We start from the raw sequence: 14223 nt of genomic DNA on the forward strand, positions 1-14223 counted from the left end.
ATCCCGCCCCACTCGGACCGGCAGGTGGCGCCTGGGAGGGCCAGAGATATCTCAGCTGGAGTGCCCACGTCTTTTGTTTTGGAGTTCAGGCGCTCAGGACTGACTCCTGGCTCTGTGCTCAGGGCTGACTCCCGGCTCTGTGCTCAGGGCTGACTCCCGGCTCTGTGTTCAGGGCTGACTCCCGGCTCTGTGCTCAGGGCTGACTCCCGGCTCTGTGCTCAGGGCTGACTCCTGGCTCTGTGCTCAAGGCTGACCTCTGGCTCTGTACTTAGTGCTGACTCCTGGCTCTGTGCTCAGTGCTGACTTCTGACTCTGTGCTCAGGGCCAACCATGTGCAGAGCAAGTGCCTTACTCCCTATGGCATCTCTCTGGCCCCAGTAACTTTCATTTCTGCTCTGATCGGTTGTGAACTTAAATATGCCCTTTAGAAAGTCTTTGAATATTGCGGAGGAGGGATTTGGAAATAAAGGAAAACACAATATACCCAAATTCGTAGCGTGCAAGTGAAGACAATTTAAAGGAGAACCAAGAGCTCTGATATTAAGAAGAAGCTCTGAGTCCAGAGAGCCCGCCCAGGAGTAAGGAGCTGGCCTTGCGCGGCCAACCCCAGCTCGATCCCCCAAAAGGTTCCCTGAGCCCAGCGGGAGTGAGCGCTGAGCACTGAGCCGGGAGTTAGCTCTGAGCACCGCTGGGTGTGGCCCCAACCCCGGAAGAAACAAACCCACAAGATGTGTGTGACGCAGCACAGTCAGATGCGAGCGGACCCCCAACCTCTCCGGCCATCACCACGGACACAGGAAACGTAGGTCAGAGCAAGTCAAACAAAAGGAACAAGAAAGGTACGCGTGGAAAGTCTGCAAGACCGACAAGGAAAACAATTTTTGGGGGCTGAAAAGACAAAAAGATCAGAGCGGAGATGAAACGAGTGAAGACAGAGTAGCGGCAGCAGCCATGAGGGTGGGCACGGGGGATGGCCCGGCCCAGGGAGGCGGCAGGGGAGCGCCCGCGCTGTGCCCATGGAGGCCTCGGTGCCAGGCCCGGGTCCCAGGTGGTCTCGGGGTCCAGAACCAGCGGCGGGACAGGGGGCGGGGCGGGGCCAGTGGGCCCGAGGGGGTCCCTGCCAGCGGCCCGGGGGTCGCCCAGGACAGGCGCTGGGGGCGGGGCTGGGCACTGAATTCGGGGGTGCAGGGTTCGGGTGGGCAGCCCACGGCTGTCCGAGTCCAGGGCCGCCGCCGCGCTCAGTCCTGCGGGTGCGCGTTGAACTCGGCGCAGATGTTGTGCAGGATCTGGGGCACGAGCGTGTGCAGGTGGTCGAACTCCTCCACGAAGAACGCGTGGTCCCGGGCCGGGTGCGAGGCGATAATGTCCAGCTCCTCCCGCGCCGCCCAGGCCACGCCCACCGCGTAGACGATGATCCCTGAGGGACACAGCAGGGCGGGGCCTGACTCCTGGCTCCGTGCTCAGGGCTGACTCCCGGCGCTGTGCTCTGGGCTGACTCCTGGCTCTGTGTTCAGGATTGACTCCCAGCTCTGTGCTCAGAGCTGCCTCCAGACTCTATGCTCAGGGATGACTCCTGGCTCTGTGCTCAGGGCTGGCTCCTGGCTCTGTGGTCAGGGCTGACTCCTGGCTCTGTGCTCAGGGCTCACTCACAACTCTGTGCCATCAGGGCTGACTCCTGGCTCTGTGCTCAGGACTGACTCCCAGCAGCTCTATGCTCAGAGCTGCCTCCAGACTCTATGCTCAGGGATGACTCCTGGCTCTGTGCTCAGGGAAGACTACTGACTGCAGATTTTGTGCTCAGGGCTGGCTCCTGGCTCAGCGCTCAGGGCTCACTCCTGGCAGTGCTTGAACCATACGCCCCGCTGGGGACCAAACTTGGGTTCTGGCACCAGCAAGACGAGCACCGGCACCCCGGTCCTCTCTCCTGGCTCGGGGGACCCTGAAACTCCTCGCAGCCCTGCGGGTCCGGCCTCTGGCGGGTGATCCCTGGCACACTTCGCTGGCCGTCGGGGGCTCCCCGAGGCGCCGCGCCCGGTTCTCCGGCGGCGGCGGGGACGGACCTCGCTCGCGCCTCAGTTTCCCGAGACTCCCCAAAGCCTCTGGCCGCGTGAACCCCGGCCCCGGGCGCGGCCCCCCGGGCGGGAGAGGGCCCGCTCCCGCCCCACCCCCGGCCCCCGCGCCTCCGCGGCCCCGCGCGCGCGCTCACCCTTGCGGTGCGCGGCCAGGGCGGGCGCGCGGACGTCGTCGTAGGAGCGGCCGTCGGTGACCAGGACCATGAGGCGCCGCCGGCCGGGCCTGGGCTCGTGGAAGAGCCGCTGCAGCGCGAAGCGGATGGCGGCGCCCGTGCTGGTGCCGCCGCTCCAGTAGCCCAGGCCCGCGAGCGCGCGCAGCACGGCCGCCTTGGAGCGGTGCGCGTCCAGCCCGAACTCCAGGCGCTGCTCGTAGGTGTACTGGACGGCGCCCACGCGCGTGGCCGACGCCGCGATGCGGAAGGCCTGGCTGACGTTGGCGGCGAAGCGCAGCAGCGTGCGGAAGTTGCCCGGGCCCACGCTGCTGGAGCCGTCCAGCACGAAGCCCACGTCGGCCGAGTTCAGGCAGGTGCGGCTGCACACCAGGCGCTCCGCGTCGCACACGCGCCGGGCCAGCGGCCGCAGGCTCCTGCCCAGCGCGCCCCAGCTGGCCACGGGCAGCGCGTAGAAGCCGCTGGACCTGCAGGCGGCCTGCGGGGCGCGGGGTGCGGGCTCAGGCGGGCGCGCGGGCGCGGGCCGGGGGCTCCCCAGCGCTGCCTCTCCGGGGCGCCCCGCAGCCGCCCGGGACCCGCTCGCCTGGGATGCCCCTTTGGACGCCCCGCCCCGGACCGGCCCGGACCGGACCTCCTGATCTTGGCCCTGGGGGGTGAGGGCGGCCCGGAGGCGGGTGTCCGCACGGGAGGGTGGGCGAAAGCATGGGCTCTGGCTGAGAAACAGGGTGATGCGCTGAGGACGCGGAGGACGCGCGCGCTCCCAGCAGTCCCCGGGTGCGCGCGGGACGGGGCGGGCTCTCGCCGAGCTTTTTGCCCCCGTAGACTCACAGGGCGGGTCTAGCCCAGCCAGGAAAGAGTGGACAGAGGCCCAGAGGCCGCAGCCAGAGACCCCCAGGCCTTGGAAACCCCGAGCCGGCGCCTGGGGTCTCACCCAACAGCAGCCTGCGGGCGCCCAGGTGGCAGTGCGTGGGGGCACCACGAGGGCCCGTGCATCGGGGTGGGCGCTGGTCTTGAACGCGGTGGCCCCGGGTTCGATCCCTGGCACCCCACATGCTCCCCCGGGCCTCGCCAGGAGGAAGGCCTGAGCAATGCTGGCTGTGACTCCAGCCCACCCCAGCCAAAAAGAAAGAGAAAAATTCCAAGAGATATTTCTTAATGGGGTTTGAAAAATGTGAATGAATGAGGGTGTGTGTGTGTGTATGGGGGGGGGAGGTTGGAGGTGGGGTGTGTGTTCCAGAACTTTCCGTGGAGGGGCCGCCTGGAGGTTGAGCTGGGCCCCCCACCCCGCCTCCCAGACTTGCCGGCTGGAACGCTGGGCCCTGGTGGGGGTTTCGTTGGGGTGGGGGTGCAGGAGCCAGGCAGGCGGGCGAGGGGCAGCGGGAGTCTGGGGGAGGGGAGGGGGGAAGGGCCCTCCCTTGGACGGGGCCCCGTGTCCACCCGCCCCCGCCGGCCCCGGTGCCACCTACCTTGTGCGCGAAGTCCGGCTCGAGCACCAGCTCGCGCTCGCTGTCCAGCGGCCCCTCGACCGTGAGGACGAAGACGTTGATGCCCGCCTCGCGCGCCCGCCTGGCCGCATCCTCCACGCGGTCCGAAGGCCAGCCGTCCACCAGCACCACGGCCACGTTGGGGGTGCCGATCCGGTTCCCGTTGGCTTTGGAGAAGAAGCTTTGGGCCGTGAAGGAGAGGGCGCGGCCTGCGGGCAGGGGGCGGGTGGAGCAGCGACCCTGCGGATTCTGCAGAGAGTGGAGGGTCCCGCCCCGGCCCGCCTTCCCGCACATGGGCTCCCGCTGCCCTGGAGTTGGTTCCTCGGAGCCCAGCCCGAGTAGGGGTGTTTCTGGACCGCGCTGGTCCCTGCAAGGACACTGAGCATCTGAAGGTTTGCTCCAGGGGACACCTTGGGGTCACGGGCATCACCCTCTGGTGTTCGCGTTGTGGTCACACTGAGGCAGGGTCCGGCTGGCACGTGGCCACTGTTTGCTTATCCTGCAGCGCCCCAAGGTTGAAGGTTGGGTGTCTGCTGGGTCAACCCGCTTTCTAGGGTGGCCCGTTCGGAAGTGGGTCGGGGCTATACTGAACCCCGGGCCCAGCCGGGTTATAGGGGCACTGGGCTCGACCTCCCTGGACCCTGCAGGCAGGATTCTGAGAAGGGACATCAGCTCCGCGGGCCAGACCCCACGGCCCAGTGGCGAGCCCACCTCACCGGCAGCCTTTGAGAGGGAAACTGCCTGGGGCCTGGTCACTTCTGGGCCCCCACAGAGTGGATGTCTGGACTTGCCCAGGTGAGGGCCAGATCTCGAACTGGGGTGAAACCCGGCCCCTCCCCCAAATAAGCACAACCAGCCGCCCCTGAGCCGTGCCAGGGCAGTGGGCCGGGCGCGAGCACCCACGTCGGGGCGTCCCCGTCAAGGGCTGGGCAGGGCGGGGCCAGGGGAGTTTCCTGCAGGATGCGGCGGGAATCAGCGAGATCCTGGGCTTGCGGGGGTTGGGGGTTGGGGGGGTCGGGGCCGATCCCCTAGCCAGGATGCCGCGTGCGGGAGGCGCCCCAGGCCCCGCCCCGCACGCCCGCCCTGCCCGCTCACCTGCGTTGGCCAGGCCACCGCGGGGCGTCATCTTCTCCAGGGCCGCGCGCACGTCCCGGGGGCTGGCGTGAGCCTTGAGGTTGAACTGGAGGGCGGGGGTGTCCCTGCACACGGGGAGGGCGAGAGGGAGGTGGGCGCCTTGGGGCCAGGGTGGGTGCGGGGTGCAGGGCCCGCCCAGGTGCTCTGAGCCAGCCCAGGACACGCCCCGCCCCCTCGGCGCTCCCCTCCCCCTGCCGCCCACCCCTTGAAGCTCTGTGGAAGGGACTCTCTGACTTGGAGCCCCGTGGGCTGAGCGGCTGGAGCAGAGAAGCCCCGCACCCTCAGAGTGCTGAGCCCAGGGGGGCTCACCAGGGCACCCGCGTGGCACGGGGCCCACGTGAGGACCGCGCCGTCCAACCAGCTCCGGATCCTGCAAAGCCCCGGAGATTACCGCCGGCCCACCGAGCCCACCGCCGCCTGTTCAGTTAGGATGTAACTGAGCCACCGCCACAGAGCCTCGGACCGGCAGGAGGCACCCCCGCAGCCTTGTAGGACGGAGACCGCTGGACTCCAGTGCTCACACGACTCCCAGAACCCGAGGCAAGCCAGCTGCCTGGTGCTCTCAGTGACCGTGTCCAGAGCCCATCACTGGCGAAGCCCTGTCCCCTCTGCAGGAGCAGAGAGGTTGAAAGTAAGTGGCACAAGAGTGATACCTCGGAGCTACCAGTGATGGGACCGCAGGGCGGGCGCCTGCCTTGCACACGGCCAACTCAGGTGTGGTTCCTGGTTCCCCAAACAAAAAACAACAGTTGCCCAGGTGTAGGGTATATACTCGGAATAACAGAAGACCCCAAACAACCGAAAGAGTCGTGAGGAGGAGACCCTAAGTCCCAGAGGGCGACTGGGCTGCCAACTTTGACGGGTTTTACAGTGATCAGAATCAAACAGCAGGGGGCCGTCCGAGGAGGCACGCATCGAGGGCAGGCGAGAGCCCAGAGGTGAACCCCCACCGTCACCGTCCCAGCTGGATGGCAAAGGAGCCAAAAGCCGGGAGCACAGGCAGGAAATTCTCCAGTGAGAGGCACCGGGAGCGTGGGGAGCCCGGCTGAAGGTGCCACGAAGGCCCCATCTCTCCCCGTGGGCAGGAAGCGGGAGGCCAGGCCCCAGCCTGCCCGGCGCTGAAGTGAGACGCGTGCACGGCTCTCCTCACGCCGTCACGGGCTTTCTCTCCCACCATGCATGGAACTTGCTCCTGATGGGCGTGGGCAGCCCCGAGTCTGGCTTCACACCTGACCTGGCCAATACTCGCCTCTGGCTGCTCCCGGCCCCGGGGTGCTGGGTTTCTGGACCAGAGCTGCACTCACCCGTACTGCACGACCCCCATCAGCGGGCCGGCGGGGCCGATGTCAAGCACTTGGGCCATCTCGGCCAGGAACTGTTTCTGGATGCGGAAGCGGCGTTTGCCGAGACTCGAGCTCCCGTCAATGAGAAACGCCAGGTCCACTTTGCAGCCTGGGGACCGGAAAGGGGTCTCGGTGACTCGCTGCTTTCCTGAGAAGTCTCTGCTCCTCGCCTTATTCTTTTTTTTGCAGAGCCCCTGAAGGCCCCAGAGGAGATGAAGCCAAAAAAGCAGCCCAGAGGCTAGGCCCAGGCCCCCTGGCACCCAGTACCAGTCCTCACCGATGCCAGGTCAGGGCACAACTGTTTGGGACTCTTCGGGCGTAAGGGCAGACACAGCGAGGTGTGGGAAGCTTTCAGAATGGCCTCCCGGGCTCAGAGCCGCTCCCCAAGGAGCAGCCTGCCCAGACGGGTCTCGGACCCTCTCACTTGGGTTCAGAATTATGCCTTGGCATCACTGGCATTTGCAGAGGGAAAGTGCAGGGCTTCGGGTGCGTGGTTCGCAGGCAGCCAACCGGGTTTTGGTCCCCAGCCTTGTGTATAATCCCCCAAGCACCTCCAGGAGTGATCCCTGGGCACAGAGCTAGGAATGGGACCTGTGCTCCCCGGGGTGTCACCCCCCACAGAAGGGCTGACTCTGGGCCAAGACGTGAGAGAGTGCAGAAGACCAGGCAGGCTGGGACTGTGGGAACTGCTATGGGCAGCCTCACTTCCCGACGAGAAAGGTCACCCCAGGACCCTCAGCCCACCCACCCCCGACTCCTTTTCTTTCTGCATGGAGGAGAAAGCGCGTCTCTCCTCTGCAAGGTGCGCTGCGTTTTCCCTGCGTGCTGGAGGTGTTTTCCTCCCCAGGGAAGTGGCACAGGCAGGGAAAGAAAAAATTTTCCCTTTTTAATGAACTCAAGAAGTAGGCTTGAGGGTGGCTGGAGCAATAGCACAGCGGGGAGGGCGTTTGCCTTGCACGCGGCCGACCCGGGTTCGATTCCCAGCATCCCATAGGGTCCCCTGAGCACCGCCAGGGGTAATTCCTGAGCGCAGAGCCAGGGGGAACCCCTGTGCATCGCCGGGTATGACCCAAAAAGCAAAAAAAAAAAAAGTAGGTTTGAATTGGCAGTTTTAAGCAGGAGAATGCTGAGTGTGACGCTGGGAGTTGGAAGGTTCAGGAGAGACCTAGAGCTTTCTCTGGCATGCCGAATAATCTCGCAAGAGAGGGTGCAACAGGGGAGAAGGAGGTGACGCCAGGGACGTCCCCCTGGCCAAGGCTGGTGGCGTCCTTTGCATTTGAAAGTAGGGGGCTGGTTTGTGACTCAGACCATTCATGAATCTGGCGACTCTTTCCCTTCCTGTCTGGGTGGACATTCTGTGCCGAGTCCCTCGTCTTGTCCAACTGGTCTCCCCACTTTGGCAGCCTCCAGAATTTCCTGGTCAGGTCTGCGCCTGGAGCTGAGGATTGGGAACTACAGTCGGGGACGTCCAGGGATGAACAAGGCGGAATGCCCTGCCACAGAGGCAGGGTGGGATGAGGGGGATGGGGGGTGGGAGGGATGCTGGGACCCGTGGTGGTGGAGGATGGGCGCTGGTGGAGGGATGGGTACTTGATCGTTGTATAACTGAAACCCAAGCAGAAAAATTTGTAAGTCTAGGGGCTGGAGTGATAGCACAGCGGGTACGGTGTTTGCCTTGCATGCAGCCGACCCGGGTTCGATTCCCAGCATCCCATATGGTCCCCCGAGCACCGCCAGGAGTAATTTCTGAGTGCATGAGCCAGGAAAAACCCTTGTGCATCGCCGGGAGTGACCCAAAAAGCAAAAAAATTGTAAGTCTATAACTGTACCTCATGGTGTTTCACTAGTAAAAAAAAATTTTTTTAAATTAAAAAAAGTAAACTATTTAAAAGAGAAAAAATAAATATAAGGACCGGGGCTGCAATGTGGAGTGTGGCCAGCAGGTGGCAGTGGTGTTCTTCAGGGCCGGCACTGGGGATCCGCTGGAATTGAGATTTGCCGGCTCTGCTCCCACGCACCGCACCTGAGGGACGCTTCCCAGGGGGCCCGTGCCTGTGAAAGTTCGAGAACCCTTTCTGCAGAGCGCATTTCCTTCCAGAGATCAGCGGCTGATTCAATATGTCTTTACAAAACATTTTTTTTAAATTTGATAACTGGCACAGCAGGGTCCAAGGGGGAAATCAATCCTCTTTATAAACTACTAGGGCTGGAGCGACAGCACAGCGGGGAGGGTGTTTGCCTTGCACGCGGCTGACCTGGGTTCGATCCCCGGCATCCCATAGGGTCCCCCGAGCACTGCCAGGAGTCATTCCTGAGTGCAGAGCCAGGATAAACCTTGGAGCAACGCCGAGGGGTGTGACCCAAAAAGCAAAACAAGATGAGACAAAGAAACTATTAAAGCCCAAGGGCCCGAGTCAAGGTCCAGTGGGAAGGGCGTGTGCCTCGCATGCTGTCAGCCAGGGCTCTACCCAGGCGCTGTGGGTGGGGCCAGCAGTGCTCCCAGGTACCAAGGATGATGCAGCAGTGCTCCCAGGCCCCACGGGATGGTATTAGCAGTGCTCCCAGGTACCATGAATAATGCTAGCAGTGCTCTCGGGTACCCTGGATGATGCCCGCAGTGCTCCCATGTTCCATAGATGATGCCAGCGGTGCCCCCGGGCGCAGGGTCGGCAGGAAGAAGCCGAGCACAGCCAGGTGGGGCCCCAGACCAGACCAGCACAGTGCGGACCCCTGGCGACCCGCTTCGGGTCCTCGGAGACAAACGCATCTCCCTCTCTCAGAGCCTGAGCACACGGGCCTGGGCTGGGCGTGCTCATCCTGATGCCGGGCTTGGCTTCGCTCCTGCCTTGGGAGGGCCCCAGGGTCCTCCTGGCTCTGCCTTTGCCGGACCTGGCCTGACGGGGGTCCGGGTCCGAGCCGGGGGCCGCCTGCCTCTGCAGATCTCCTCCTCCATGGGTGCTTTCCCCGGGGGGCCTGGAGATCAGGGACCCGAACTCGAACTCGGGGTCAGGGCAGCATGGCCCCTGCAGCCCCCATCGAGAAAGCCCCTGCCCGAGGCAGGGGAGCCCCTCAAATCCGGGGAGTGTCGCGCAGGGCTGGCAGGGCCACAGCGGGCGTTGCCCTGCTGGTCCCAGGCTGGTCCTGGACCCAGCTGGGCTGTGCCCTGCTGATGATGTCCGCCTGCAGCTGCTTGGGGGGGGGGGGGTTAAGAGCCAGCAGGCCCCACCTTTACCTGGGCCCCCGGTCCTCCCCCCATCTCTGGGGGCCAACTCAGCCTGCCTCTTCCCCACCCTGCACCCTGGGAGCCTGTTGCCAGAGTGATGCAGCCCAGAGCCCCTCCTATCACACACAGGGGTGCGGCCCTCCAGAGCTGCCTTCGAGAGGGGCCAGTGAGGCTGTGGGCGGGGCAGAGGGGGAGGGAGGGGGAGGTGGAGGGCGGGGGCTGTCCGCTGACTTACTGGGGTCCCCCTGGGCTGCTGGCTCCGGGGGCTGCGTGCTGGATTCTTCTGGCACAAATCCTGCAGAGAACAATGCGACATCGAGTGACTTAGAACAGGAAGCACCTGGCCCTTGCCCCTGGCGGTGGGGCAGACTCGTGAGGGTCACGGTCACTTGGGGACGCTCTCATGCCCACGCCCCAGCCCAGTGCTCAGAATCGTCCTCTCCGACCACGGGGCCCTGGCGGGGGGGCGGGGGGATGTGAGGTGTTCGTGTTCCCTCCCCAGCGGCCCTCTTGGTTGGTCTCCCTGCCCCCCACTCTCCTGATCTGAAGGCATGCGGCCCTTCACCAAGATGAAGAATCCTTCTGGAATGTTCTGGAAATCTTGGGCATGTGTCGGGGGTCTCCCCAGACCCTCCATGGTAGAACAAGTGAGGAGCTCGCCCTGCTGAGCGCTGGGCAGAGCTGTGCAGGGCAGTCGCTCACAGAGCCACTGCACACCAGGGCGGGCTGCCCAGGAGCCAGACTCAGGAGTGGCCCCGCCCAGGAGGTGGCCCTCCCCCTTGAGGGGTTCCACAAAGTGCCCCCTGTGTGGCTCAGCCTTGGCCCGGGCTCAGGGGGACTCTGTACGCTCTGGGCCGCAGCGACTCTCACTGTCTCCACTTCGCAAAAACACATGATTTCATCCAGGACTAAAGGGCAGCTGGCTCTCGCGCTCCCTCTCGCCACTGAAAACACGCCCTGTGGGTGTCAGGGAGCATTTCTCAGCGGGAGGCTGGGCCGGGGCGGGGTGTCCGTCAGAGGAGCCAACCCCACCCCACCCACCCTGCTGACCTCTCAGTGAGGGCTGCTTCTCGCAAAAGGACGAAAGCCCCAGACCACCTTGGCCATGACTTCCCAACAAAACTGTAGCCGCCAACCTTCGTCATGTGAAAGGAAGCCTTCGTGGGGCCTGGGCAGGAAGCAGGGTGGAGGGTTCTCGGCCAGATGGAAGCAGGCTCCAACCCAGCTGGGCGGGCACACACCCTGCTCTGGCCTCTGTCTTCACGGTTTCCCGGTCTTTGCCGCGATGTTGTTTCTCACCCCGCTCTCCCTAGGGAGGTCCGTGTGCCCCCTACACGTCACCACACCCGTCCAGGGGGCAGCTCTCAGGGCGCTACAGGGAAGCTGCGTCTGTCCCCAGAGATCAGGACTCGCTAGCGGTGTGATCCTGTCATTCGGATGCCGTAGGGCAGGGAGGTCGTGTCATGGAAGTCATAGACTTACCTGCATCCAAAAGGACCGAGCCAGGCTTCTGTGCATCCGTGTCCCCTGATTTCCAAAATTAAAAAGCACATTTGCTACTTAGACGAAATGAGCAGAATCTCTTCAACCAGGAATTGGGGAATACCCCAGACACAAGCATTCACAGCCATCCAGGTGGAGTACCCCTTGCCCTATTGAGACAGTGGGACACTTTTCTTTATATCTATCTGAAATCTTTATTCATTTACCCATAATCCACCCATCCATCCATCCATTCATCCACTCACACACCCATACATCTATCCATCCATCCCCCATCCACCTATCCCTCTATCCATCTATCCATTCATCCACTCATCTATCCATCAACCATCCATCCAACCATCTGTCCACCCACCCACCCACTCATCCATCCATCCATCCATCCATCCACCCGCCCATCCATTCATCTACCTGTCCATCCATCCATCCATCCATCCGTCCAACAATCTATTCATCCATCCATCCACCCACCCACCCATCCACCTATCCAGTCACCCACCCATCCATCCATCCATCCACCCACCCATCCATTCATCTATCCATTCATCCATCCAACCATCTATTCATCCATCCACCCACCCATCCATCCATCAACCATCCATCCATCCATCCATCCATCCATCCAAACAACTATCTATCCATCCTTCCATCCACCCATCCACTCACCTATCCAACTATCCATTCACCCACACACCCATCCATCCATCAACCATCCATCCATCCATCTATCCATCCATCCAACCATCCATTCATCCATCCACCCATCTACCCACCTGTCCTCCATCCATTCGTCCATCCATCTGTTCATTTATCCATCCACCCGCCCACCCACCTCTCCATATTATGCACTCCCAAAGTGCCCAGTATCATTCTGGGTGCACTGTGTCACTCAACCGTTTGGGACCACACTGAGCAAACACGGGCTCTTCTGCTCAGGAGCCGCATCCCCGACCTTTCCGGGGCTCTGCTCTAAGTCAGTCCCCACAGAGTAAAGCGGCGTGGCACCTGGACTCTAGAATCAGTAAATGTCCCGTGTCTTTCTCCACACGGGCTCTGATAACACGGAGGGGGAGATTCTCGCCCAGTAGCCCCTGCTGCCTGGAGGGGTGTGTCTGGGGGGACCACACAAATGTATCAGGAATCATCAGCGGCGTCAACACACCTGTCTTCCTCCCCTTCTCTCTCCCGCTCTCCCAGCTCAGGAGGCTGAGAGCCCAGGGCATAATGACCTCTTTCATGACTTGCAGCCCTCCGCTTCCTGCATGCAGGAAATGATGTTTTCCTCCACAGGACAAGGATGCCAGGCTGTTTGGAAAGTCTGCCTGTACCCTGGTACCTTTTGCTTTAATTGGGGAGAGCTGAGTTTACTTCAGCTCAGCCATTAACTGGCTGTGTGGCCTCGGAGACATTGAAGCATCTTTCTGTGGGTCCCTCTGTCCTGGGGAGTTAGCAGAGTGAGCCAGCCCAGCTCAGAGAGCTGCCAGGTCAACATCACTGAGTTACGGTGGAGCCTCTGCTCCTTTAATTTTACTATTCTTTTTCCGGGCTGGAGCGCTAGCACAGCAGCAGGGCGTTTGCCTTGGGCGCAGCCAGCTCGGCTGAGCCGGGTTCGATTCCTCCGCCCCTCTCTGAGAGCCCGGCAAGCTACTGAGAGTATCTTTCCTGCACGGCAAAACCTGGCAAGCTTCCCTTGACGTCGGATATGCCAAACACAGTAACTAGTCTCACAATGTTACTGGGCCTGTTACAATGTAACAGTGACAGTGACTCTATTGCCACCTGCTGGTAGAAAGCGCATGCTTAGCCTTTTTCTGGAAATGAACCTTTGTGGGGACAGGCTGGGCCGGCCAGGCTGCAGCACCCTATCTGTTGAAGACCAGACCCTTTGTGCAGAAGCAGAAGGTTCCGGGACCCTGGGTTTACGAGCCTCTTCCTCGGCCCTGCCAACACTGCACAATCTCTTTGGCCCCAGACCCATATTTTTGCCGAAAACATGAATTTCTGGCTGTCAAAGGCTGTCAGTTTACTCGGCCGATCTTCGGAGACAAGACGTCCCTTTTTGGGAGGGAGATGAAGGGAATCTGGCCGTGCTCGGCTGAGTTCACCAAGCGGGGAGGCCTCAGGGACCCCCGAAGGCAGGAGCCCAGCAGGCTGAGGCTTATGGCATTTGAGTGCCAGAGAGAGACTGCAGTGGGCAGGGCCCTGCGAGTACCACACGGCACAGCACCCAGCCTGACACAGGGTCCCCCGAGCCTGCCAGGAGTGGAGAGATGCCTGAGCGCAGAGCCAGGAGGAAGCCCTGAGCACAGTCGGACGTGCCCCCCAGAAAAATACGAGTCAGGGGGTGTGGTGGGTGGAACTTGGCTCGCTCACGGCTGACTGTGTGGCCTCTCGCCGCTGGATGTGGCTCAGATGCCAACAGGAAAATGCAAAGACAAAAAAAAGGAACTACAATCACAATAGCACTGCAGCACTGTCCTCCCGTTGATCATCGATTTGCTCGAGTGGGCACCAGTAACGTCTCCACTGTGAGACTCAGTTGTTACTGTGTCTGGCATATCGAATACGCCACGGGGAGCTTGCCAGGCTTTGCCGTGTGGGCGGGATCCTCTCGGCAGCTCGCCGGGCTCTCTGAGAGGGGCAGAGGAACCGAACTCGGGTCGGCTGCTTACCAGGCAAATGCCCTTCCTGCTGTGCTGTTGCTCCAGCCCACAATCCAAATAGCCCAAGGAAACCACTTGCGTAGAAAGGCCGGGACCCCAGGTCGCTGGGCTCATGTTCTAGAGAGTTCTAACAGCGAAACATCGGGCTGTCTGCTGGGTGTGGCCGTCGGGGTTACCAGCCTCTTGCGGGACTCAGGGAATAAATTTGGCATTTTTAGGCCAAACTCAGCTGACGCACTTTTCCCCTTGCTTTGCTACTGGGGGGAGGGGCTGCCCACCCCGCAGAGGCTGCGAGAGGGGCCCTGCTCTGTGCCCAGAGGGGTGGGGGCTAGTGGCACCCCCCGCCCCTGAACCCGGGTCTGTCCTGGGCTCCGGTTCTCTCTGATGCCGAGCACAGGCAAAGGGACGCGGCTTTCTCTCGGGGCTCAAAAGACGCGCTGTGCCCCCGAACTCAGGAGCTGGAGCTGGCGGCGGGGTCAGTGGGGGTGGGGGACACGCAGAGCGTGGACGGGGCAGGCAGCTCTCCGGCGGACACGGCCCTGTGGGCTTCTGGAAGCGTCTGCCTTTCGGCACCAGTGGGGACGGGTGGGCGGTTCTGCCGGGCCTGGGGGTCGGCATGGAGCCCCCCAGG

General features: G+C 62.5%; 2 protein-coding genes across 2 annotated transcripts in view; one reads left to right on the plus strand and one right to left on the minus strand.

Moving 5' to 3' along the window:
* Nucleotides 1-14223, plus strand: part of HEATR5B (HEAT repeat containing 5B) — a 254056-nt gene that overhangs the window by 168474 nt on the left and 71359 nt on the right. The gene's annotated exons all lie outside the window — the stretch shown is intronic.
* Nucleotides 1231-14223, minus strand: part of VIT (vitrin) — a 31089-nt gene continuing 18096 nt past the window's right edge. Inside the window, exons 8-14 of the mRNA XM_056125709.1 lie at nucleotides 10909-10953; nucleotides 9662-9721; nucleotides 6165-6312; nucleotides 4822-4925; nucleotides 3709-3935; nucleotides 2207-2720; nucleotides 1231-1417 (exon numbers count right to left, since the gene is read on the minus strand). Coding sequence (XP_055981684.1) covers nucleotides 1239-1417; nucleotides 2207-2720; nucleotides 3709-3935; nucleotides 4822-4925; nucleotides 6165-6312; nucleotides 9662-9721; nucleotides 10909-10953 — 1277 coding nt within the window. The 3' untranslated portion in view covers nucleotides 1231-1238. The remainder of the gene's footprint in view (nucleotides 1418-2206; nucleotides 2721-3708; nucleotides 3936-4821; nucleotides 4926-6164; nucleotides 6313-9661; nucleotides 9722-10908; nucleotides 10954-14223) is intronic.

This window comes from Sorex fumeus, unplaced genomic scaffold (genome assembly GCF_029834395.1).
Source record: "Sorex fumeus unplaced genomic scaffold, SorFum_2.1 ptg000006l, whole genome shotgun sequence".
Classification (NCBI taxonomy): domain Eukaryota; kingdom Metazoa; phylum Chordata; class Mammalia; order Eulipotyphla; family Soricidae; genus Sorex; species Sorex fumeus.